This window comes from Choloepus didactylus, chromosome 11 (assembly GCF_015220235.1).
Source record: "Choloepus didactylus isolate mChoDid1 chromosome 11, mChoDid1.pri, whole genome shotgun sequence".
NCBI lineage: Eukaryota > Metazoa > Chordata > Mammalia > Pilosa > Megalonychidae > Choloepus > Choloepus didactylus.
This window is the reverse complement of record NC_051317.1, coordinates 15,888,348-15,913,482: the sequence shown is the minus strand read 5'-3', so window position 1 is coordinate 15,913,482 and position 25,135 is coordinate 15,888,348. Positions and strand designations below refer to the sequence as shown.

Genomic DNA, 25,135 nt, shown 5'->3' with positions numbered 1-25,135 from the left:
GGGTTGAGCCCTCTACCATAAGTTTTACCCTTGGGAAGACGGTTGCTGCAAAGGAGAGGCTAGGCCTCCCTGTATTTGTGCCTAAGAGTCTCCTCCTGAATGCCTCTTTGTTGCTCAGATGTGGCCCTCTCTCTCTGGCTAAGCCAACTTGAAAGGTGAAATCACTGCCCTCCCCCCTACGTGGGATCAGACACCCAGGGAAGTGAATCTCCCTGGCAACGTGGAATATGACTCCCGGGGAGGAATGTAGACCCGGCATCGTGGGATGGAGAACATCTTCTTGACCAAAAGGGGGATGTGAAAGGAAATGAAATAAGCTTCAGTGGCAGAGAGATTCCAAAACGAGCCGAGAGATCACTCTGGTGGGCACTCTTACGCACACTTTAGACAACCTTTTTTTAGGTTCTAAAGAATTGGGGTAGCTGGTGGTGGATACCTGAAACTATTAAACTACAACCCAGAACCCATGAATCTCGAAGACAGTTGTATAAAAATGTAGCTTATGAGGGGGTGACAGTGGGATTGGGAATGCCATAAGGACCAAACTCACTTTGTCTAGTTTATGGATGGATGTGTAGAAAAGTAGGGGAAGCAAACAAACAGACAAGGTACCTAGTGTTCTTTTTTACTTCAATTGCTCTTTTTCACTCTAATTATTATTCTTGTTATTTTTGTGTGTGTGCTAATGAAGGTGTCAGGGATTGATTTAGGTGATGAATGTACAACTATGTAATGGTATTGTAAACAATCGAAAGTACAATTTGTTTTGTATGACTGCGTGGTATGTGAATATATCTCAATAAAATGATGATAAAAAAAAAAAAAAAAAAACTTTATGAAGACATAAATTGCATTTGGTTGACTCCTCAAATCATGGCTGAAAATTCTCAGCAAAGCATTCTAGGCTTTTTTTCTCATACCAACTGACCCAAAATATATTTTAAGAAATGTTTATTTTCTGTGCATATTTGTTTTAAAATTATAAATTTCTTAGAACTTTTTCTTCTTCCTCTTCATCACTGTCAATGACATTGACTTGCTGGATGCTAGAGGGAGTTGATGTCGGGGCTGTGAAGACATTCTCCAAGGCTCCAATGTCCAGCTGAGGCAAGGGATTTAAGTATTCCTCCCCAGTGTGGCTGTGACTGTTATAGTAAGAGGTCCCATCCATGCTCTCACAACTCCGAGAATCTTCACTGTGTGTGCGTTCATCTGGGTAGTCTCTGAAAGGATAGTCTCTATTTAACGCTGAAAACATAGCCTCATGTTTTTGGTGCCTGTCTTCATAATAACCAAGGCATTCTGGCATTGAACTTGGAAAATTTCCATAGCCAAAAGGAGGCCGACTATAAGGGCATGTGCTGCAGCAGAAAGACACAAAAAAGGAATTAGATCATACCTTACCCACATGTTGCCTTGCATATGGACTGATTGAGAAAGTTAACTGAATCCTCTTTGGGACCTGGAAGGTTTCCAAGATCCTTTCTGCAACCACTACATGTATTGTCTGCTCTTTTTCCCATTGCACAGTCCCCACTCCAAACTAAAGTAGCAAATAATCTTGTGACTGAAATACTCACCAGCGTAATTATCTATCATCAACCTCAGGCTTCCTACCTTTTGACAACCTTGATAAAGAATAATTGCTTATCTGGGCCTTGCTCTGATGATGTCCCATACCATGTAAGGTTTTAGAAATGCAGGCATGTGTTTTACTATGCTAAGAACTGACAGTGAGCAATGCAACAATTGTTCTTGCTGGTATTTGAAATGAAGTTCCCAGGGGAAAGATACATAACTGTGTTGAAGTCAAGAGCTCCAGAACTGTGGGGTGAGGGGTGCTACAACAGAAGATGACAACTTAATTTTTAATTGACATTCAAAAATAAAGTAAATTTAAAACACTCTTACTACCAGAAAGATTTAGAACTAGTTGATATTAAACATGGTTTTAAAACTCTTTATCAAAATTGTTTTGAGGGTAGAATTTGAAAAATCAAAAAGATCATTTTGCTTGTTTTACAAACTGATGAAAAAAAAGTAAATACAAAAATTCTGCCAAACTGTTTGTAATTAAAAAAAAACAAGAGTACTATTCTCCTTTTCAAAAACGCAGAACAGGAAACCCTCGCGGTCGAGCAAGAGTTCCCTGGGCTCGTGGACGCCATCTAGCGACAAATACCATGGACATAATGACCATGTTCATTAGTAAAACCCATGAAAAGTTGGGTGTTTCCATTCATGCTCCCACATTTTAAGAAAGTCAACTTTCTTTCCCTATCTTTCAAAAGGTAAGTATGATTGATATACTACACAATCATCTCGAACTCTTTGATAATGCAGACCATCTACAGTGGCTCAGCGTCCCCCCTCCCCCCACCAATCTTTAAGTGCTAGGTGACTTGCCCATGTTAAATATCACAAACATGAGGCAAAGTCTAAAAATTTTCAGGTCTTCATTCCTACTGCAACATCCTAGTTCAGGCATTTTTACTTGAATACATGTGCCCTAAACACATTGTGTTCCATCCTCTTTGATTTTGCTCATATAGTTCAACCACCTTCTGGTCTCTCCATCCACTGAACTCTACAGATCCTTCAAGGGAGATGCTCAAGTCTACCTCCTTCATCAGACCTTCACTTCAGATAGAAATAATTCACCCAGTAACTATTGATTCAGGACTCAATATATGCAAGACGTATGCAAGGTTTGATGGAGAATTTTTTTTTAAATGGTTGAAATTTAGACGTGTTAAAGTCTATAATGCCAGCATTACATGGCTATATGAGTGCGGGGTAAAGAGAGTTAATAATGTCCAGAGAACAAAAGGATCAATTAAGACCTAGATGACTATGAATAACTAGAGAAGCATCAAGGCATAGTGGGGAAAGCATAAATTAGAATTATCAAAATAATAACATTAGCCAACATGTAATAAGAATTTACTATGTTTTCTAGGTACTGGGCTAAGGAGTTTGTTTATTAATGAATAATGACTGCAATGCATTAAAACATATCAATTATATAAAAACCCACTTGTTCATAATGATACTCCCAAAAGAAAACAAAACTGATGGATATGGGGGAAGAATCAAGCATCTATCCTGTCCTTCCTGTATTTCAGAGTAACCAATAATTGATGAAAGTTTTTTCTTCATAAAAGAATTCCAGCCAATGAATGAAGAAGGAATATCAAATCAGAAAATCACCATTTTGCAATCCCATGAACCCAGGCAACAAACACCATAGCTACTAAAAACACTAGGTTGGTATTTCTCAACCTTAGCTGCCCCTTAGAATAACCTGGGGAAATTTTTAGAGAACATCATTGCCCAGGCCCTACCACAAAGATTAGGATTCACTTGGTCTGGGATAGGGCCTGTGCATTGGTATTTTTTTTAGGCTTTTCAAGTAACGCTACTGAGCAGCCAGGAAATAAGAAGCACTGCTTTCATGAATAAACTTATCAGACTGATAACACCTGAACCCACAGGTCATTCTCAAGATCACTAAAAGAAACAAATATATGTACCTCCTGATGGTATACAATATAAAGTACACAGCACTACCCATGAGGTATCCTTGCCAAGAAGAAAAAAAAAAAAAAGTTGAACCTGAATATAATCATGCTTCAAGATCTAACTATCATTTTACAGGAAATATGGGTGATAGGGAAACTTATTAAACAATACCACAAGGGTGTAATAAGCCAAATCCAGGATGTGGATAATTTGTTTCTTCAATAACTATGTGGAAAAAAAAAAAAAAGAGAGAGAATAGGGAACTGCTGTGGAGTAAGAGACTTAAAAGAGATAACCAAATTCAATGTAAATACTTTGCTTGGATCCTGATTCATACAAACCACTTGTAAAAAAGACAGTTTTGAGTCAACTGAGGAAAATTAAACACACATTGGTTACTGGATAATAAGAAATATTAATAGACGTTAAAATGGTAGGTGGTCATTTTTTCAAGTCTTTAGTAAAACAGATGTATTTACAGGTGAAATTATATGATGTCTGTGATTTGCTTTAAAATACTCAGACACCCACCACACACAAAGCAGGAGGAAACAGAACAAAGGACAGCAAAAAATTTTATTGATAATTATTGAAGCTAGGTGATGGGTATGTGGGGATTCATTCAAACTGTTCTCTCTGTTTTTGCAAATTAAAATTTCTGTAATGAAATGGTAAATAAAACAAAAATAAAATACTGTTCATGAAAGATAAAAAGCAAATTTTCCCTCTATGGTGAAGGAAACGGGAGTTTCTTCGCTCTCTCCCCACATTCTTCCCACATTCACCTCTTTGCTCATTACCCTGGAGTTAAAAGCTCTACTGTGGTTGGCAGTGTGGGTTGTTTTTAGTGCCAGTAAGGGCTGCACTGAGTGTGTCAAGGACTCTGTTCTTGTCCTCTGAGAATGCCCAGCAGCTGAGAAATCCAAGTGCAAAATGACCATGCATGGATCCGGGCATTCCTTCTTCCCCTTGCATTAACCTTTAGTGCCCTGCCCTAAAGAGGTAATAGTTTATTTCTGTTGTCTCATTTTGTTCCAAAATAAATTGCATCCTGGACCATGGGAATGTAGTTTTGTTGGTATAATATAGGTTGATAAAGAGCTCAGGGAAAGGAGTCAACAACTTTTGAAAGCTGCTGAGTTGTGGAACAAAGCACAGTGAATATATACCATGGACAAGCTCTACGTATCTCAGAATGTGAAAATCACGAAGTGCAGCCATCATACTCTCATGAAAGATCTATGCTTTTTTTTTTTTTTTTTGATAACAAAAGTATGTTTCTTTTTTTATTTTATTGAGATTGTTCACATACCATGGAATCATCCAAAGCACACAATCAATTGCTACGGTACCATCATACAGCTGTGCATCCATCACCACAATTATTATTTTTTTTTATTTTTAGAACATTTTCATTACTCCAGAAAAGAAAACTCAAATTCTCCCATACCCCTAACCATCCCCCCTCCATTATTTACTCACAGTATTGGTATAGTACCTTTGTTACTGTTGATGAAAGAATGTTAGAATACTGTAGTACATAGTTTGCAATAGGTATATATTTTCCCTATATACCCCTCTATCATTAACTTCTAGTTATAGTGTCATACATTTGTTCTAGTTCATGAAAGAGAAGTCAAATATTTGTACAGTTAATCATGGACATTCTCCACAAGATTCACCATTTAACACATTCCCATATTTTAACCTCCAACTTTCCTTCTGATGACGTATGTGACTCTAAGCTTCCCCTTTCCACCACATTCACACACCATTCAGCAATGTGAATTATTCTCACAATAACGTGCTACCATCACCTCTGCCCATTTCCAGACACTTATGTTCAACCTAGTTGAACATTCTGCTCATAATAAGCAACCACTCCCCATTCTTTAGCCTCATTCTATATCCTAGTAACTTATCTTTCATGTCTATGAGTTTACATATTATAATTAGCTCATATCAGTGAGACCATGCAATATTTGTCCTTATGTTTCTGACTTATTTCACTTAATATACTGCCTTCAAGGTTTCTTCATCAACCCGTTTTTTTTTTAAGATGGTTTTGTTCAGCCACCATACATTCTGTCCTAAGTAAACAATTGATGGCTCTCTATATAATCACATATTTATGCATTCACCACCATCACCACTATCTATATAAGGACATCTCCATTTTTTCCACAAAGAAGGAGGAAGAGTCAAAGAAGGTAGAGAGGCAAAAGAAAGAAAAGACAGCTAAAAAGCAACAAAAGGAAAAGATAGAATTAAACTAAAGTACAATAAAAGGGTCTGACAACATCACCAATGCCAAGAGTTCCATACCCCTCCATTATGTCCTCCTCTTACGGGATTTAGCTTTTGGTATATTGCCTTTGTTACATTAAAGGAAACAGAATACAATGTTTCTGTTAATGATAATCTCTAGTTTGCATTAATTGCATTTTTTCCCCAATACCACCCCATTTTTAATACCTTGCAAAGCTGACATTCATTTGTTCTCCCGCATGTAACAACATATTTGTACATTTTATCAGAATTTGTTGAGCACTGTAGGTTTCATTGAGTTATACAGTCCCAGTCTTTATCTTTCCCTTCCTTCTGGTGTCCCACAGGCTCCGAGCCTTCCTATTTCAAACCATACTCACAGTCATCTTTGTTCAGTGTACTTACATTGCTGTGCTACAATCACCAAAGTGTGTTTCCAACCTCTCTCTCTCTTGTCTTTTCCTATCTATCTAGTGCTCCCTTTAGTGATTTTCTGTTAGCACAGGTATCTTGTCACAAACTGTCTCACTGTCTGTAAGAGAATATTTTAAACTCTCCCTCACATTTGAAGGACAGTTTTGCCGGACATAGGATTCTTGGTTGGCCATTTTTCTCTTTCAGTATCTTAAATATAGCACACCACTTCCTTCTTGCCTCCATGGTTTCTACTGAGAAATCCACACATAGTCTTCTCAAGCTCCTTTGTATGTGAAGGATCGCTTTGCTCTTGCTTTCTTCAGGATTCTCTCTTCATCTTTGACGTTTGATAATCTGATTATTAAGTGTCTTGGCACGGGTTTATTCAGATCAGTTCTGTTTGGGGTATGCTGCGCTTCTTGGATCTGTAATTTATGTCTTCATAAGAGATGGGGAATTTTCATTGATTATTTCCTCTATTATTGCTTCTGCCCTTTTTCCCTTCTCTTCTCCTTCTGGGACACCCATGACATGTACATTCATCTGCTTCATGTTGTCATTCAATTCCCTGAGACGTTGCGCATATTTTTCCATTCTTTTCTCTATCTGTTCTTTTGTGTGTAGGATTTCAGGTGTCTTGTTCTCCAGTTCTTGAGTGTTTTCTTCTGCCTCTTGAGATCTGCTGTTGTATGTCTCCATTGTGCTTTTCATCTCTTGTGTTGTACCTTTCATTTCCATAGATTCTGCCAGTTGTTTTTTCAAACTTTCAATTTCTACCTTATGTTCATCCAGTGTTTTCTTTATATCCTTCATTTTTGCCATATCTTCCCTGAACTCATTGATTTGGTTTTTTATTTGATTTAGCATATTTCTTTGAAAATCTTTAATTGATTGTTTCATTAAAGTGAACAATATCTCAACAGTATCTTTATTGAGGTGTAAGTCTGTTCCTTTGACTGGGCCATATCTTAGTTTTTCCTCGTGTAGTTTGTAGTTTTCTGTTCTCTGGGCATCTGGTTTCCTCGGTTACCCCAATCAGATTTTCCCAGGCCAGAATGGGTTCAGATCTCAGATTGGGGTTATATTCAATTTCATGTCTCCCTGAGGGTGTGTCTTAGAGATTGACAGACTTTTCTGTGAGGCCTCTAGCTGCTGTGCTTTTCCTAACCCATCTAGCAGGTGATGCCTGTCAGCATGTCACTCCCGACTGATGTAAGGAAGTGTGGCTCCTTTAGTTTCTGATTTGGCTGTTTTCTGCCAGGCTCTGGGGTCTGAGTTCTGAAGGGAAGGCTGGCAGTAGAGCTGGCCCCACCTCTTTCCTCTTAGGGAAGATACACCCCCTAGGGAGTTATCTTCTGCACTTGAGTAGCTCCTTTGTCTCTCTGACTCTGTTATCTCCACCCCTGTCTGGGTCAGAGCACTGTGAACTGAAAATGGCTGAGGCTCTCTCCACTGAGCCACTCAGGTTGAGAGAGAGAAAAAGGGAAAGAAAGCTCCCTTTCAGAGCCAGACCATGGTCCCCCCATTTTGCCCATCAGCCAGAGACAGCACCTGATCTTATGGGCTCCCCATCCCAGGACGTAGGAGTCTTCTGGCTCTTTAAGGTCAGTCATCAGTAATAGCCTCTGTCTGTTTGTTAGGGAGTTCTCTATGTTTGTAGCTTGTATTCAGCAGTCCACATTTGTTAATAAAACTCCAGTTGGAGCTGGGCTGAGCTATATATTTGCTGGCTCTGGGAATGCTGTTCTCTACCACAGTGAGGTTTTACAGCTCAGTCTGCTGTGGGGTGGGGAGTGGGGTCTCCTGGTGCAGTTCTGCAGTTTTTACTTACAGATTTTATGCTGCGATCTCAGCCATTTCACCCAATCCAGGTTGGTGTACAATATGTGGACAGTCACAGTTGTCCCCTAGCAGTTATTACAGATTATTTACTAGTTGTTCCTGGTTGTTTATTAGTTGCTCCAGTGGAATAACTAAATTCTACTCCTCTCTTTGCCACCATCTTGCCACAAATATCAGAGCTATGCTTTTAATGCCTTCTTTAAACATGCCCCAAATGGAAATGCACAAAACTAAGCATGCCTACTTCAAAGAACTTGAAATGAAACAAGCATTCTGTGGTAGGCAGAATAATGGCCCCCAAAGATACCCACATCCTGGAACCTATGAATATGTTACTTTACACGGCAAAAGGAACTTTGCAGATGTGAATAAATTAAGGATTCTTAAATGGGAAAATTATTCTGGATTACGTGGGTAAGCTCAATGTAATCATAAGGGTTCTTATAAGAGGGAAGTGGGAGTGTCAGAGACAGAGGAGATGTACCAACAGAAGCAGAGGTCAGAGTGACTTGGGGAAGGAGCTATGAGACAAGGAATTCTGCGAGTCTCTACAAGCTGAAATGGGCAAGGATATGGATTCTCTCCTAGAGCTTCCAGGAACAGAGCCCTGTCTACATCTTGATTTTAGCTCAGAAGCCCATTTCAGACTTCTGATCTACAAAAGTGTAAGATAATAAATTTATATTGTTTAAGCCACTAGATTTGTGGTAATTTATTACAGCAGCAACTGGAAACTCAGAATTAATCCAGATTTTAGTTTTGTACCAAGCCTAAAAGTAACCATATATAATTTACACTCTGAGTTGCTTAAAATGATAAATTCTGTCCTGCAGACTCCAAAATAGGACCATACCCACATCTTCTTATCTATCTATATAGATGGCTTTAACTTCTCATTTTCTATATCTAGGATCAGAAACAGCTTTCTTGTTTTTTGAGGCCTGAGCCTACTTCTGAAGAACTTGATGCAAATACTCATCTTTATTTGCAGCCTACAAACCAAGGTTAGAAGGATACCATAGAGTGGGCAACAATAGAGATCTGGAAGGTAGGCAGCTCAAATGTTCACTGTGTTCTAGACTGTCATCTGATAGATCAACAGCAAGGATTTGCACCTCTCGCAAGAAAGAAAAAAAAAGTAAGCACATGGTTCCTGCAAACAAATTGTTCTATCTTAACATTTCCCAATTAGGTGCTGAACCAAGAATTGGGACAAATTCAGATTCCTACACCTTTAGTTCTTTCCTTTGAATTCCATTCATTTTAACTTTCTGAGACCTAGGCTGTTCTTACTAAAATTTAGACCAGGGGATCTTGATCTAGGGCACTGGTCTTCTTAGAAAAGCTTCAAGAGGATTGGATCCATAAATTCCCAAACAGCAATGAATTTAGTTTCACTGCAGGGTGTCAGGATGTGGATTCATGTTTATATAGCTAGCACAGGTATCACTGTTGTTACGTAATAGTAGGATTCCGAATTTCATCAATCCTATAAAATTCTTAGCAGTTGTCTCTTTAAATATTGCCTCTCCCTCGTTCTCAGTATTCCTCCCTTGTGGAATTTCTTTATACGCTAGTTTTACCTTCTCATTCTATTTTCTATGACTCGTAACATCTCTTTCATATTTTCCATTTCCTTACCTCTTTGTGATATAATCTGTCTGGGTAATTTCCTCAGAACCATCTTCTAACTGATTAGTTCTCTTTTTAGATATGTTTAACATGCTTGTTTAACTCTCTCATTGAGTTTTTAAGAGAGATTTAGTTGGGATATAAAATTCACCCTTTTACAGTGTACAATTCAATAGTTTCCAGCATATTCACAGAGTTGTGCAGCCATCACTACAATCTAATTTTAGAACATTTTCATCACCCCAAAAGGAAACCCCAAACTCCATTTAATGGTCACTCATTCCTTTCCCTCCCCCAGTCTTAGGCAACCACTAATCTACTTTCTGTCTCTATAAATTGGCCTATTCTGAACATTTCCTGTAAGTGGAATCATATAATATGTAGTATTTATTGACTGGTTTCTTTCACTTAGCATAATGTTTTCAAGATTCATCCATGTTGTAATATGTATGGGTAATTCATTTCTTTGTATGGCTGAATAATATCCCATTGTATGGATATACAACATTTTATTTACCTATTATCAGTTGATGAACATTTGGATTGTTTTCACTTTTGGACTATTATGAATAATACTGATATGAACATTCACATAAAGTTATTGTGCAAACAAATGTTTTCAATTCTCTTTGGTATATACCTAGGAGTGGAAGTGCCAGGTCATATGGTACTACTTTGTTTAACATTTTGAGGAACTGAACTGCCAAATTTTTTCCATAGTAGTTGTACCATTTTTCATTCCCACCTGCAATGTATGAGGGATCCAATTTCTCAACATCCTCGCCAACATGTTATTATCTGTCATTTTCATTACAGACATTCTAGTGAGTGTGAAGTGGTATCATCTCATTGTGGCTTTTATTTGAATTCCCCTAATGAATAATGATCTTGTACATCTTTCCATGTGCTAATTGGCCATATGCATATCTTCTTTGGAGAAATGTCTATTCAGATTCTCTGCCCATTTTTAATGGGGTTATTTGTCTTCTCTTGTTTAGTTGTGAGAATTCTTTATATATTCTAGAAACAAGACTCTTATCAGATGCATGATTTGCAAATATTTTCTCCCATTCTGTGGGTTGTCTTTTCACTTTCTTAATAGTGTCCCTCAATGCACAGTTTTAAATTTTGATTAAATCCATTTTCATTTACTATTTTGTTGTTGTTGCTTATGATTTTGGTGCTACATCTAAGAAACTATTGCCAGTCCAAGGTCATGAAAATCTATCCTTATGTCATATTCTAGGATTTTCATGGTTTTAGCTCTTATATTTAGGTCTTTGTTTCATTTTGAATTTGCTCTTGTATATGGCAGGAGGTAAGGTTCAAACTGCATCTTTTTGCATGTGGATATCCACTTGTCCCAGAACGATTTTTTGAAGAGACTATTATTTTCCCATTGAATGGTCTTGGCATCCCTGTTGAAAATCAATTGACCATAGATGTATGTATTTATTTCTGGGTTCTCAATTCTATTCCATTGATCTATGTATCTATGCTTATGCCAGTACCACATGGTCTTGATTACTGTAGCTTTCTAGTAAGTTCTAGAATCAGGAAGTGTTAATCCTCCAATTGTATTCTTCCTTTTCCAGATTCTTTTGGCTATTTGGGATCCCTTGCACTTACATATGAATCTTAGGATCAGTTTTTCCATTTCTGAAAAAAAAAAAAAGGGCCATTGGAATTTTGAGAGGGATTATATTGAATCTACAGAATATTTTGGCGAGTACTACCATATTAACAATATTGTCTTCCAATACTTGAATATGGATGTCTTTACATTTAAGTAGGCCTTCTTTAATTTATTTAAGCAGTGTTTTATAGTTCTCAGTGTACATTATTCCACCCTAAGTATTTTATTCTTTTTGTTGCTATTTAAATGTAACTGCTTTTTAAATTCCCTTTTCAGATCATTGCTTGCTAATGTATAGAAATACAATTGACTTGTGTATTGATCTTGTACACTGCAACTTTGCTGAATTTATTAGCTATAATAGTTTTTTGTGGATTCTTTTGGATTTTCTATATATAGGATTATGTCATCTGTAAATAGAGAGTTTTACTTCTTCCTTTCCAGTTTGGATGATTTTATTCCTTTTCCTTGCCTAATTGCTCTGGTTAAACTTCCAGCACAATGTTAAATAGCAATGGTGAAAGTGGATATTTTTGTTTAATTCCTTATCTAATGGGGAAAGCTTTCAGTCCTTTATCATCGAGTATAATGTTAGCTTTTTTTGTAAATCCCTTTTATCATATTGAGGAAGTTTCCTTCTATTCCTAATTTGCTGAGTGCTTCTTTCATAAAAGGGTGTTGAATTTTATGAAATGCTTCTTCTGTATCAATTGAGATGATCATGTTAGTCTTTTTCTTTCATTATTTTAATGTGGTATATTACATTGATTGATTTTCAGATGTTGAACCACGCATTCCTGAGATAAATCCCACTTGGTCATGGTATATAATCCTATTAATATGCTGCTGGATTTGGTTTGCTACTATTTGGTTGAGGATATTTGTCATCTACATACATAAAGGATATTGGTCTGTAGCTTTTTTCTTGTGGTGTTTTGTCTCACTTTGATATCAGGGTAACACTGCCTTCATAGAAAGAATTAGGATGTACTCCCTCCTACTTTTTTTGAAGAATATGAAAAGGATTGTGTTCTGGTTTGCTAATGCTGCTGGAATGCAAAACACCAGAGAAGGATTGGCTTTTATAAAAGGGGGTTTATTTGGTTACACAGTTACAGTCTTACGGCCATAAAGTGTCCAAGGTAACATATCAGCAATTGGGTACCTTCTCTGGAGGATGGCCAATGGTGTCCAGAAAACCTCTGTTAGCTGGGAAGGCACATTGCTTGTATCTGCTCCAAAATTCTGGTTTCAAAACGGCTTTCTGCCAGGACATTCCTCTCTAGGCTGCAGTTCCTAAAAAATGTCACTCTTAGTTGCTTCGGGGCCTTTGTCCTCTCTTGGCTTCTCTGGAGCAAGAGTCTGCTTTCAGTGGCTGTCTTCAAACTGTCTCTCATCTGCAGCTCCTGTGCTTTCTTCAAAGGGTCCCTCTTGGCTGTAGTTCCTCTTCAAAATGTAACTCTCAGCTGCACTGAGTTCCTTCTATTTGTCAGCTCATTTATATGGCTCCACTGGCCATGCCTCCATGGAAATATCTCATCAGTTGTCACCTACAGTTGGGTGGGGTGCATTTCCATGCAAAAAACATAATCCAAATGTTCCAACTTAATCCCCACTAATATGTCTGCCCCACAAGACTGCATCAAAGAATATGGCTTTTTCTGGGGGACATAATCATTCAAATGAGCACAGATTGGTATTAATTCTTCTTTACATGTTTGCTAGAACTCACCAATAAAGTCATATGGTCCTGGGCTGCTTTTTGTTAATGTTGGTGTTGGGAAGTTTTTGATTACTGATTTAATCTCTTGTATAGACTTGTTCCAATTTTCTTTTCTTCTTGAGACATTTTTGGTAAGTTATATGTTTCTAGGAATTTGTTCATTTCATCTAAGTCATCTATTCATTTCATCTAGGCACACAATAATTCATTGTATTCTTCTATAATCATCTTTATTTCTATAGGGTTGGTAGTAATGTCACCACTTTCATTTCTGGTTTTAGTAATTTGCATCTTCTCTGCTGGCATCTGGTGTTCCTCTGTCATATGGGAAGGAACATGGCCAGTATCTGCTGGTCCTTCACTCCTGGGTTCTGTTGTTTCCAGCTTCTAATTCCAGTGACTTTCTCTCTGAGTGTCTGCAGGTCCTTTCTTAGCATCTCCAGGGCTTTCCTCCCTCTGTGAGCTCTCTCTCCAGATGTTTCTGTCTTTTATCCTCATAAAGGTCTTCAGTAAAGTATCAAGACCCACCTTTGCCTGAGTGGGTCACATCTCAGTTGAAAGAACCTAATCAAAAATTCCCATGCACACTAGGTCTGCTCCCACAGGAATGGATTAAAATAACATGGCTTTTTCTGGGCTACATAACTACCTCAAACCAGGACACTCCACCCTCTGGACCCCAAAAAGACATGTACTTTCTAGATGCAAAATACATTCATTCCATCACAATATCACAAAAGCTTAAATCATTTCAGTAACAATATTAAGTATGAAGTCTCATCAAAATCAGTTACAGGTGTGGTTTGTCCTAAGGCAAAATTCTCCTCCTGCTGTGAATCTGCAAAACTTAGAACAAGTTATCTGCTACCAATATAAAAAGGAGGGACAATCATAGGATAAATATTCCCATTTCCATAGGGAGAAACTGGAAGGAAAACAGGGAAATTGGACCCAAAAAGTTCCACAAAACTGCAGGGCATACTTCATTGGATTTCAAGGTCTGAGACTCATCTACAAATGATGTTTTATTCTCAGGCCTTTAGAGAGCAGCAGGCCCATCCTTTCCAAGGGCTTGTGCAGCAGTCCTGCTCTCTCCAAACAGAGGGGTGAGGGCTCCTACATCTCCAAACATTGGGAAGACAGCCATGTTTCTCCCTTCCACTCTCTTCAAGCATCTGAGAAGCAGCCAGATTCTCTGCCATCTCTGGGGCACAGGCTCACCTTCTCTGAACAGTGGGGTCATGACCAGGCTCTCATCAATCCCCAGGGAATGTGCTCCGCCCTCTCAGAGGCCTGGGGCAGCAGCATTCTTCCTGAACAATGGGGTGGCCAAGCTCCCCTCAATTCCCCAGGTATCTGAGAGCCCTGGGTGGTAACACTCTTCCTGAACAATGGGACGGAAGGCCCACTCTCTGCAAACTCTTTTCTGTCCCTTTTAGTCCAGGTTGGTGGTAGTTCTGTTCATACAGATCTCACAAAAAACTTGTTGGTTTCGTATGCAGCACACAGGGGTCCCAACCATCAGACAATAAGACTTTCCACAAATCCTTTCTGGATAACTCCATTTCCAATCCTGACTCACAATGAAATGGATGAGTGGTTAAATCCTCACATGGGGCTCTATTCTTTGAGGACTCATTTTCTGCAAACTCAAAATTTTCCAAACTATCAATTTCTGGTTTCTTTGTACCCAATGGTTCAGTCTCAGCTTATCCCTTTCCTCTCGCATTTTAGTATAAGCTGCAAGGAGAAGCTAGGCTGCATTTTCCACATTTCATTTAGAAATTTCCTCAGCTCGATATCCAAGCTCATTATTTTCAAATTCTGCCTTCCATCCAACACCAGGACCCAATTTTGCCAAATTCTATGCCACTTTAAATCAAGGATTACCTTTCTTCCAGTTTGCAATAATACATTCATCAGTTCAGTGTAAAGCCTCATCAGAAGTACCTTTAGCATCCATATTTCTACCAACAGTCTCTTCAAAGCAATCTAGGCCTTTTCCATTAGCATCTCACAATTCTTCCAGAATCTTCCCCATATCCATTTATAAAGCTGTTCCAGCATTTTTATATTTGCAAATCATAGCACCCCACTTCTGCTACCAAAATCTGTTTTGGTTTGCTAAAGCTGATGGAATGCAATATACCAGAAATGGATTGGCTTTTACAATGGTGATTTATTAGTTTACAAATTTACAGTTCTAAGGTCATGAAAATGTCCAAATTAAGGCTTCTAGAGGAAGGCTTCTCTGAAGAAAGGCTGCTGGCATCTGGGATTCCTCTGTCATGTGGCTGGAATCTGCTGGTCCTTCACTCCTGGGTTCTGTTGTTTCCAGCTTCTGGTTCCAGTGACTTTCTCTCTGAGTGTCTGCAGGTCCTCTCTTAGCATCTCCAGGGCTTCCTCCCACTGTGAGCTTTCTCTCTGGGAGTTTCTCTCTTTTATCCTCATAAAGGACTCCAGTAAAGTATCAAGACCCACCTTGAATTGGGTGGGTAACATCTCAATTGAAACAACTTAATCAAAAGTTCCCACATAGTAAGTCTGCCCCTACAGGAATGGATTAAAAGAACATGGCCTTTTCTGGGTTACATAACAGCTTCAAACCAGCACAACTTCACTTAGTGTTCCACATGAAGGAGTGCTGAATTTTGTCAAATAATTTTTTTTGCGTTTATTGAGATGATCATTTGATTTTGTTCTTCAGTTTACTGATATTGTGTTTTGCAATAATTGATTTTCAGATGTTAAACCATCCTTGAATTCCTGGGATACATCCTGCCCAGTGGTGGTGTATAATCCTTTTTATATATTCCTGGATTCAATTTGCTAGTATTTTGTTGAGGATTTCTACATCCCTATTCATAAGAGATGTTGATCTAAGGTTTGCAATTTCTTGTGTTGACTTTGTCTTGTTTTGATATCAGGGTAATGATGATGGCCTCCTTGAATTAGCGGGAAGTGTTCCTTCCTCTTCTGTTTTTTAGGAAAAGTTTGAATCTAAAGTGTCTTGTAGACAGCATATAGTTGGATCTTTTTTTTTTTAATCCATCCTGACAATATCTGCCTTGAGATTAAATTGTTTAATCCATTCACATTTAATGCTATTATTGATATAGCACTATTGATATAGTTGAATTTATGTCTGCCACTTTATTTTTTGTTTTCTTCCTCAAGTCTTCTATTTGTTCCTCTATTCTTCTTTTACTGCTTTTTTTTACAGTAAGTGAATATTTTCTAGTTCACATTTTAGCTTCTTTAATGACTTTTTCATTATATTGAGTTATTTTCTTAGTGGTGTTCTAGGGCTTACCACACACAGCTTATCAAAAATCTACAACAGATTTATACTAACTTAATTCTAGTAATAAATAGAAATGTTATTTCCATATAGCTCTATTTCCTTTTTACCTTTTTGTGCTATTATTGCTATACAAATTAGAGCTATATATATTACAAACCCAACACATTATAATTATTACTTTATATAATTTTATGCCTATTAAATAAGAAGAGAAAGGAGAGTAAGCAAATATTTATAGAGTTTGTTATCTTAACCTTATTTACCATTTCTGAATCTTTTCATTTGTTCCTGTGGATTTGATTTACCATCTAGTGTCATTTTATTACTCCAAAACAATGTTGCTCCCACTACTTCCTTTGTGTTGTTATTGTTAAATATATTACATTCCTAAATGTTATAGACCCAACAATAAAATTATCTGCATATTGTTTTATACAATTGCTTTTCTATTGTGGGACCATGTGTATAACAAAATTTGCCATTTTAGACATTTTTAATGTACAATTCAGAGGCATTAATTACATTCACACTGTTGTGTTACCATCAACACCACCCATTACCAAAACTTTTTCATCACCCAAAATAGAAACTCTGTACTCCATTAAGCAATAACTTCCTCAACCCTTGGTAAACTCTACGTTCTATCTCTATGAATTTGTTTTTCCTAGATATTTCACTTAAGAGAAATCATACAATATTTGTCCTGTTATATCTGGCTTACTTCACTTTGCACAATGTTTTCAAGGTTCATCCATGTTGTAAAGTGGATGAGAATTTCATCCCTTTTTACGGCTGAATACTATTCTATTGTCTGTATATATCACATTTGGTTTATTCACTCATCTACTGATGTACTTTTGGGTTGTTTCCATATTTTTACTATCCCAAATAATGCTGCTATGAACATCAATGTCCAAGTATCTGTTTGAGTCTGTGTTTTCAGTTCTTTGGGATATACAGTTAGGAGTGGAAAGGCCAGGTAACATAGTAATTCTATGTTTAACTTTTTGAGGAACCACCAAACTTTTTTCCACAGTGGCTCCACTATTTTACATTTCCATCAACAATGCACAAAGGTTCCAATTTCTTCATATCCTCCCCAACACTTGTTAGTTTCTACCTTTTAAATTACAGTTATCCTAGTGGGTGTGAAATAATTTCTCATTGTGGTTTCGACTTCTATTTCCTTAATGATAATGATGTTGAGCCTCTTTTCATGTATTTATCATCCATTTGTATATCTTCTTTAGAAAAATTTCTAGTCAAGTACTTTGCCCATTTTTAAATTGAGTTGTTTGTCTTCTTGTTGAGGTGTGGGAATTATTTATATATTATATATATTAAACCTTTATCAGATATATTATTTCCAAATATTTTCTATCATTCTGTAGGTTGTCTTTCCTCTTTCTTGATAATGATTTCAATGCACTACAGTTGCTTTCTAATCAGTTAAAAAGAGAAGAAATATGCATTTATACTGTCTTTTATAATTACATATTTACTTCTACTGATGCTCTTGGTTTTTTCATGTGTATTCCATATAGCATCAAGGGTCACTTGCTTTAAGCCTAAGTATTTCTTAAATTTTGCATCTGCTAACTCCAAATTCTCTCCACTTTTATTATGTGAGAATGTCATTATTTTGCCTTCATTTTTAAAAGATAGTTTCAATGGATATAAACTGTCTTGGTTGGCTTTTTTTTTTCTTTCAGCACTTTGAATATGTCTGCTGGCCTCCATTTTTTCTGAAGAAAAGCCAGATGTTACTATTGTTAGGGTGTCTTTATGTGACAAATTGTTTTTCTCTTGCTGCTTTTAAGGTTTCTCTGCCTTTGTCTTTCAGAATTTTTATATGATGTATCTGGAAGTGGATCTCTGCATTTATTGTACTTAAGAGTTTTTTGAACTTCTTGGATGTATAAATTAATGCTTTTTCATCAAATTTTGAAAGTCTTCAGCCATTATTTCTTAAAATATATTTTCTGCTCCTTTTATCTCTTCTCTCCTTCTGGTACTCCCATTAAACATATTTGGTTATTAATGGTATACTACATTTCTCTGAGGTTCTGTTCATTTTTCTTCATTTTTTTCTCTTTGTTCTTTAGATTACATAATCTCTTTTGATCTATCTTCAAGTTTGCTGATTCTTTCTTCTGCCAGTTCAGTTCTAGTGTTGAACCCCCCTACTGAATTTTTCATTTTGCTTATTTTGCTTTTCAACTCCAGAATTTCCATTTGGTTGTTTTTATAAATTCTATATCTTTATTGATATCCTCTATTTGATGAAACATTGTCATATAGCTTCCTTTACTTCTTTAAGCGTAGTTTATTTCAGTTGTTTAAATATTTATAGTGGCTTTGATGTCTTTATCTGTCAAATCCAGCATCTGGGCCTTCTCACAGGCAGTTTCATTGTCTTTTTTGTCTGTTTGTTTGTTTAATTGCTACAGTCTGACCCAATTAAATTCAGTCAGAGATTGTCTTTGAAGGTTATTCTGACCCACAGAGTGCCCTTCTTAACTTAAATGAGCTGAGTAGAGAAAGCAGAACTCTGTTTGTCTCTGGTGAACTAACTGACCTATGGTTAGCTTGTAGCTCTTAAAAGGAGTGATCATCCTCCTCTTATTTGCTCACCACCAAAATCTTCATTGCTTTAGAGTCTTTAGACTTGAACTTAGCCAAACTGTAACTCAGAGTTGAAGGGGAGGAGAAATGCTGCTCCTCCCTGGGAGATACCATATCCCATGATTAAGAGCTGAGAGGAGAGGAGCCTTGTTTTCTTGGCTACACCCATCCAGAGTGGAGCTTTCATCAATTGAGCTGGGGAAGTGGGTCAAGACTTAAGTGACACAAACTCTTGCTGTTCTTACCAAATTTTAGTAGATTTTCTTGAATAAATGTTTCTTCATTTGCTATATGCCCTTAGGACAATTTCCAGAGACTTTAAATGGATGGTTTTTTAAAAGGTTTCCCCAGTTATGCTTGTTTTGCTGGGGAATAGCTCACACCACTATCCTGGAAATAAAACTCCCTTTCATTTATCTTTTTAGTCATTTTATTCCTATTCATATTCTTGCCCTTTTTTTCTGGAATGTAGATAAATTACTGAGAAATAGTTTGATCTTTTCAGGTCTTGCTTTTAAGATTTTTTAGATGGGGCCACAGCAGCAGTTGCCTAGGACTAACTTGAGGCAAGATCCTTCTGAGTACTTTACTCAATAACCCATGTAGGTTTTCCAATCCGGTTGGCGGGAACAGGCACTATTCCTGGCCCTGTCTGAGTGCTAGACACGGTTACCGCTAAACTTTTCAGGTGGTTTATCAGTCTTGGGTGGCTTCCTTGCCAGCACGTACTAATCAATACTCTGCTGAATATTCAAAGAGGACCCTATGCAGATCTCTCGAGTTCTCTGTCCAGCTGTCTTCTCTCTGGTACTTGTCCTCCAAACTTTAGTTGCCTTGGTTTCACTGGACTCTTAGCTCTGTCCCCTCATCTCAGAAGTCTGCCAAGCTCTGCTTGGTTTCCCCTCCTTGCATTGTGGCCTGGAAGCTCTCACAAGGTGGTATCTGGGTTAATTATAAGGCTCACTTCATTTGTTTCCTGTATCTCAGGGATCCCTGTCCTTCATTGCCTGATGTTCAGTATCTTGAAAACAACTATTTCATATATTTTTGTCTGGCTTTTTATTGTTTCAAGTGGGAGGGTAAATCCAGTCCCTATTGTTGCATTTTGGCTAGAACAAACATCCTCTTTAACCATGATAAATATTGATTTTTAGTCTCTTTCTGATTTTCAATTATCTCAAATTCTTGGGATGTTAATTCTCCTGTTTTTAGTATCTGCTGACTCTTGTTCTTAATGAATTCTTTCCTCATTTTCTGTAATTTTTAAAAAGCTCCTCTTTAATGGCAATTTTCCCCCTTTGGAAATCCTAAATGGCCTCAGTGGGTGAAGTGTTCCTCTAGAACAGATGCCCAGAATAATCATGAGCCCAAGACCAATTTGTATGTTAATTTTTCAGCTCAGAAATTTCTGCATCATGTGGATGGATGATTTTATATTCATGTAGTATAACTTGGGGTTTTTATTTTTAATGGGAGATTTTTTTTTTTCTACCTAGAGCCTTTTTTAAAAACAAGTTTCTCTTCAACCATTCCCTGGGTCAGTGGTAGAATTTTTCTATTACTTTAATCAAAGTTGAAAAGCCCTTCTAGGGTCCTGGCTTTATGGATAGGTTTTACTTTCAGCTCCCCACCTTAAACAGTGTCAAGACCTCATCTCTTCTCTTTACGCAGGCATTAAACCTCAAGTCTATAACCACTGAGTCTATTTCTGAATCTGAAAACCACCTACAGAGCCACTATAACTAGTTTTCAGCTTGTTGGTCATTTTGGTATATGGAAACTTACTTCCTTTCTGGTGAATTCAGCTAGGTATTATTACTCGTATTTAAATTCAACATTTCTAGATAGTTGTAGCAGAAGGTATTCCATGTTAACTAAGTCTACTATGTATTGGGACTATAAATACCCCACTAAAACATTAAGCAAAAGTTCGTGTATATATATATAGGTATGCATTATTATGGGGACAGGGTCCATTACTTTAATCAGATTCTCAAATAGGTCTGTACCCAAACAAAGGTTAAGGATGATTGCTTTTAACCTTTCATCTGTTTGCCTAAAGTTTTACAATGAAAATGCTATATATTCCAACATATTCAGGAATTCTTTGGCTTTATCTTTCCTCCATAAACGACTATGTTTTCTAGATATTTCAAGTTAATGTGTACCCATTTGTCTTTCACAACCTTTCTATGTTCCTAAATGTAATAGATTTTTAAAAATACATTTTCTTAATAGTCACCAGAGTGAAGACCCTAGAGCGCCTTTTAATATAAGTATATAAACATACAGCAAAAAGAGGAACAAGGAGGAGGAAGAGAGGGGGAGAAAAGGACTAATCAAAGGAATTACTATAATCCACAGAAAGAAAATTTCAATTAAGCACATTATGAAGATGCTTAAGATTAGAAGGTGGGCAAAAGATATTAGTCCACAGAACTGGGGATCAGTATTCAGAGTGTCCTTCTGTTTTATTAAACTCCTTGATCAAACCTCATAACTTCCTTCATGTTTACTCTAGATACAGAGGGGCAAAGTGGACTGTCCAGCAAAATGAAAATATAGCTATATAGCTCAAATGACCATTTAGGATAATGGCATTTAAATGGTTGAATAATTGCACACATAAATGAACTAAATTAGGGAAGAAATGCTCTTTATAAAAGATTCCCTTATTAGTTTCAAGAAGAGTCAATTAATTAAATAAGAATCATTTAATTAATTTTGTCATTTATCCAGACTGGATCTTAAGGAAATATACTATCTAAATAAGCATACAAAATTAGATAATCAATTTCCTTGGGAAGTTATTATCAGACACATACAGTTAGAAAAACAGTGGGACAATTTATAAGACCAGTCTGTTTTGGAAAACTACATGTAGCTTAATATTTATAGCTGACATACTGCTTTGCCATTCTTAAATGAAATAAAATTCAATATAATACTACTTATTCAGTAAGCTGTTTACTTCATTTGATTCCACCAATAGCATCATTATTAATTAGCAATTACAGTATTAAAGAAAAAGGTAGAATTTATACCTTCTAAGGATTTTCTTTTAAAATATTCTTTTAAAGTGTTAGATGATTTATACATTAACCATCAAATCCTAAGCCTGTCATGAGTACAGAAGATGGACAGCCTATGTTTTAATCTATTTAATACATGAGGAAACATTATCTGCCCAAAAGCCCACTTGACTACTGAATTTTCCATTCAAAAATAAATATTTTTTCTATACGGTTCTTGGCTAGTAACTAATAGCTGCCTATCAAGAGAAGCCATTATACTGAGAAGTCTTACTGATGTAGTGAAACAAACAAACATACATGGGATTCAAAATCAGAAAGACAAACCTAAATTTGACTACCAGCTCTGTGATTTAGTTGTGTGACATTGGCAAAGCGATTTAACATCTGAGTCTCAATTTCTTTATCAGAAAAAGTGGGGTGTATTATAACCAAGTCACAAGATTGTTGTGAGGAATTAAATGTAAAAAAAAAATGCCTATCTTCAAAATGCTAAAAACAAAACAAACAAAAAAACACAATAAACCAGAGTGAGATTGTAGTACACACCCCATTCTAGCTACCTCTTTTCTTCTTTTCCTGGGAGTAAATACTGTCCAAGCCTTCCCTGTACTGCAAAAGAAATTATGTAACAGATACCAAAATTTTTGCAAAGCTAGTTTGTGTACCTCAAGGTTCTAATAACTAAGGCCAAGTCTTCTCAAACCTACTCATTTACTAAATTCCAGCTATGTTCTTAGCACTCTTCTTAAATCTAGGAAACACTTTGTAAAAGTCTCCAAAATTCCTATAAAACACCACATCTTGGCAGATACCAATGAGAAGAGTTCATCAACCCCTGACTTTAGGAATCTCTTGAGGACTGATCTTTGAACTAAAGACTTCCGAGAGCTGCTAAAGATAAAAAAAAAGAGTCCATAGGAAAAAACAACAACAGCAACAAACCCTAGATAGCAAAATGTCCCTTTCTCCCCACCTGATCTCCTAGTTCCACTTTCTTCCAGTCCTAAGCTAAGGACTTGAAAGCAAGCAACTGCATTATGAATTGAAGCAACACAAGATATATCTTAAAAGCTCTTTCTTTTGAGGAGTGGGTACACCCAAGTGGGAAGTATTTTTACTTTCTAAGTAAGTAACAACAGAAGACTGGTATTAGACAACCTCAACAGACACCATCTCTGTCTACACATTTTACAGCATTTGGAAAGTAGAGGGTAACACCACTTTATAAGAATACATGCAAGAGAGTTAAATGCTATCACTCTAAAATGAAAAGCCACAAATTTAGATACTTTATTATAAAAATAAATTTCTTCATTGGTAGTTTATATGGGAAATTTTCTAGTTTGGTAAAAAGGGCACTAAGAAGGAATATAACTTATGACAAGTCACTTAACCTCCCTTAGACCAAGTACCCTCCTCTATACCTTTGCTATTCAAAGTATGGTACATAAACCAGCAGAACTGGCATCACTTGGGAGCTTGTTAGAAATACAGAATATCAGGCCTACTATACTACCACTAATTCTCCAGATCAACTGAATCAAAATCTGCATTTTAACAAATTCCGGGTGATTGATATACACATTAAAGTTTGAGAAGCACAGCTCTATACAAGGCAGGGATTCCTCTTCCAGCTGTTTCTCATGAAAAATCAGATCTGACAACACTGCAGCCTGTATTCTCATATGGCAACAGTTGACTGGAGCTGAGTAGCAGCTGCTCCCCATTAGATGGGGCACTGCACTCTAGCTCCCCGGAGGCCTTATCTGGTTCACTTCATTTATTTATGTTAAATGCATAACTCCTATTTAGCCTCTAATCTAAATTAAAGAAGATTCCAAGCAGATTCGAGAAAGTCCCTTTTTCAGTAAAAAAGAGATGTCTTCAGAAGAAAAAATTCATAACTGTATTTTTAGGTGAAAGGAAAAAAAAATATTCATTTACCTTGACGGGAAGTAGTGAGGTCCGGGTAGGAAGTAGGGGTGATGAAAAGAGAATCGCGGAGGTGTCCCAAACAGTGTGGCTGGATGGCCAAGGGGAGGGGGCTGGTAGACATGCAAGTGTGGAATGGGAGGAGCCTGGGGGATTGGAGCGCTTCTCGGACAAGTGGTAACGCTGGGATACTCCTTGGGAGGTTGGATAGTCGAGGTGGCAAATCTGGTATAGGCAGTATTTGCACTAGTTGGAATCCTGTTGGTACTCTCCAAAGAGACGGGGGTGGGTCTCTTCACAGAACAAATGGCTCCGGAATGCAGCCGATGAGTGTCCGTTTGGGAGGGCCCAGCAAAGCCCTGTGATGGGAGTGCTGGGCGGAGAGGCAGACTTGGAGCCTGGACGTTCACCTGGGCAGCACTTGAGACACTGGGCTGGAAAAGTGTGATGGGGCTTGGCCGCTGGACTGCAGGTGTGGGCAGCTGGATGGCAGGTGGGGCTTCACCTTTAGAAATAGAAATAGCACAGGTCAGGCATTAATGGAGTCACCCCATGTTTTCCATTTTTCAGTAGCATTTAATAACAGAGGCCTTCACTAACCACCTTACCTACATCCAATTACTCTATTTCACCACACACAATTACTCTATTTTCTTAACAGCACTGTTAACAAACTGAGGCTTTCTTGCTTATTTACTTACTTTTTACTTTCTTTCCCAGCTAGACTCTAAGTGCCATGAGATGAAAGACCTTGCTATTTTTTATTCACTGCTGTAACCTCAAGGCACAAAATTCTACCTGGCACAAAACAGGGCCTCAAAAATTTTTTGGATGAGTAAATGAATTGAAAAAAATGTGAATGACTGAAAGAATGAATTCACAAATGCTGGCATGCGTATATAAATGTTTCTAAGAGAAATAATATGAAACTACTGACAGTGGCTACCTTTAAGGAGTGGTCATCTGGGAATGCAGACAGGGCAGCGGGGAAATAGATACCTAACAGTACTGTTTGAATTTCCTATTATCTAAATATATTAAATTTTATTTTTAATATCAACAGAGGTTTGTGGGTAGAGGTATGGGTCATTCTGTTTTGTATACTTCTTTGTATATTAAACTGAATTATAATAAATTAATAATAAACAAAATACTTAAACCAAATTATAACTGGCAATTTTTTTTTTTAATCATCATTT

At 37.2% G+C, this 25,135-nt stretch overlaps 1 protein-coding gene across 2 annotated transcripts in view; it reads right to left on the bottom strand.

The window, feature by feature from the left end:
• Positions 1-979: 979 nt before the first annotated feature.
• SOX30 (SRY-box transcription factor 30) overlaps positions 980-25,135 on the bottom strand; it is a 42,296-nt gene continuing 18,140 nt past the window's right edge. For both annotated transcript variants that reach the window (XM_037799513.1, XM_037799514.1), the window contains 2 exons: positions 23,949-24,441; positions 980-1,361 (listed from right to left, as the gene is read on the bottom strand). In XM_037799513.1, coding sequence (XP_037655441.1) covers positions 980-1,361; positions 23,949-24,441 — 875 coding nt within the window. The remainder of the gene's footprint in view (positions 1,362-23,948; positions 24,442-25,135) is intronic.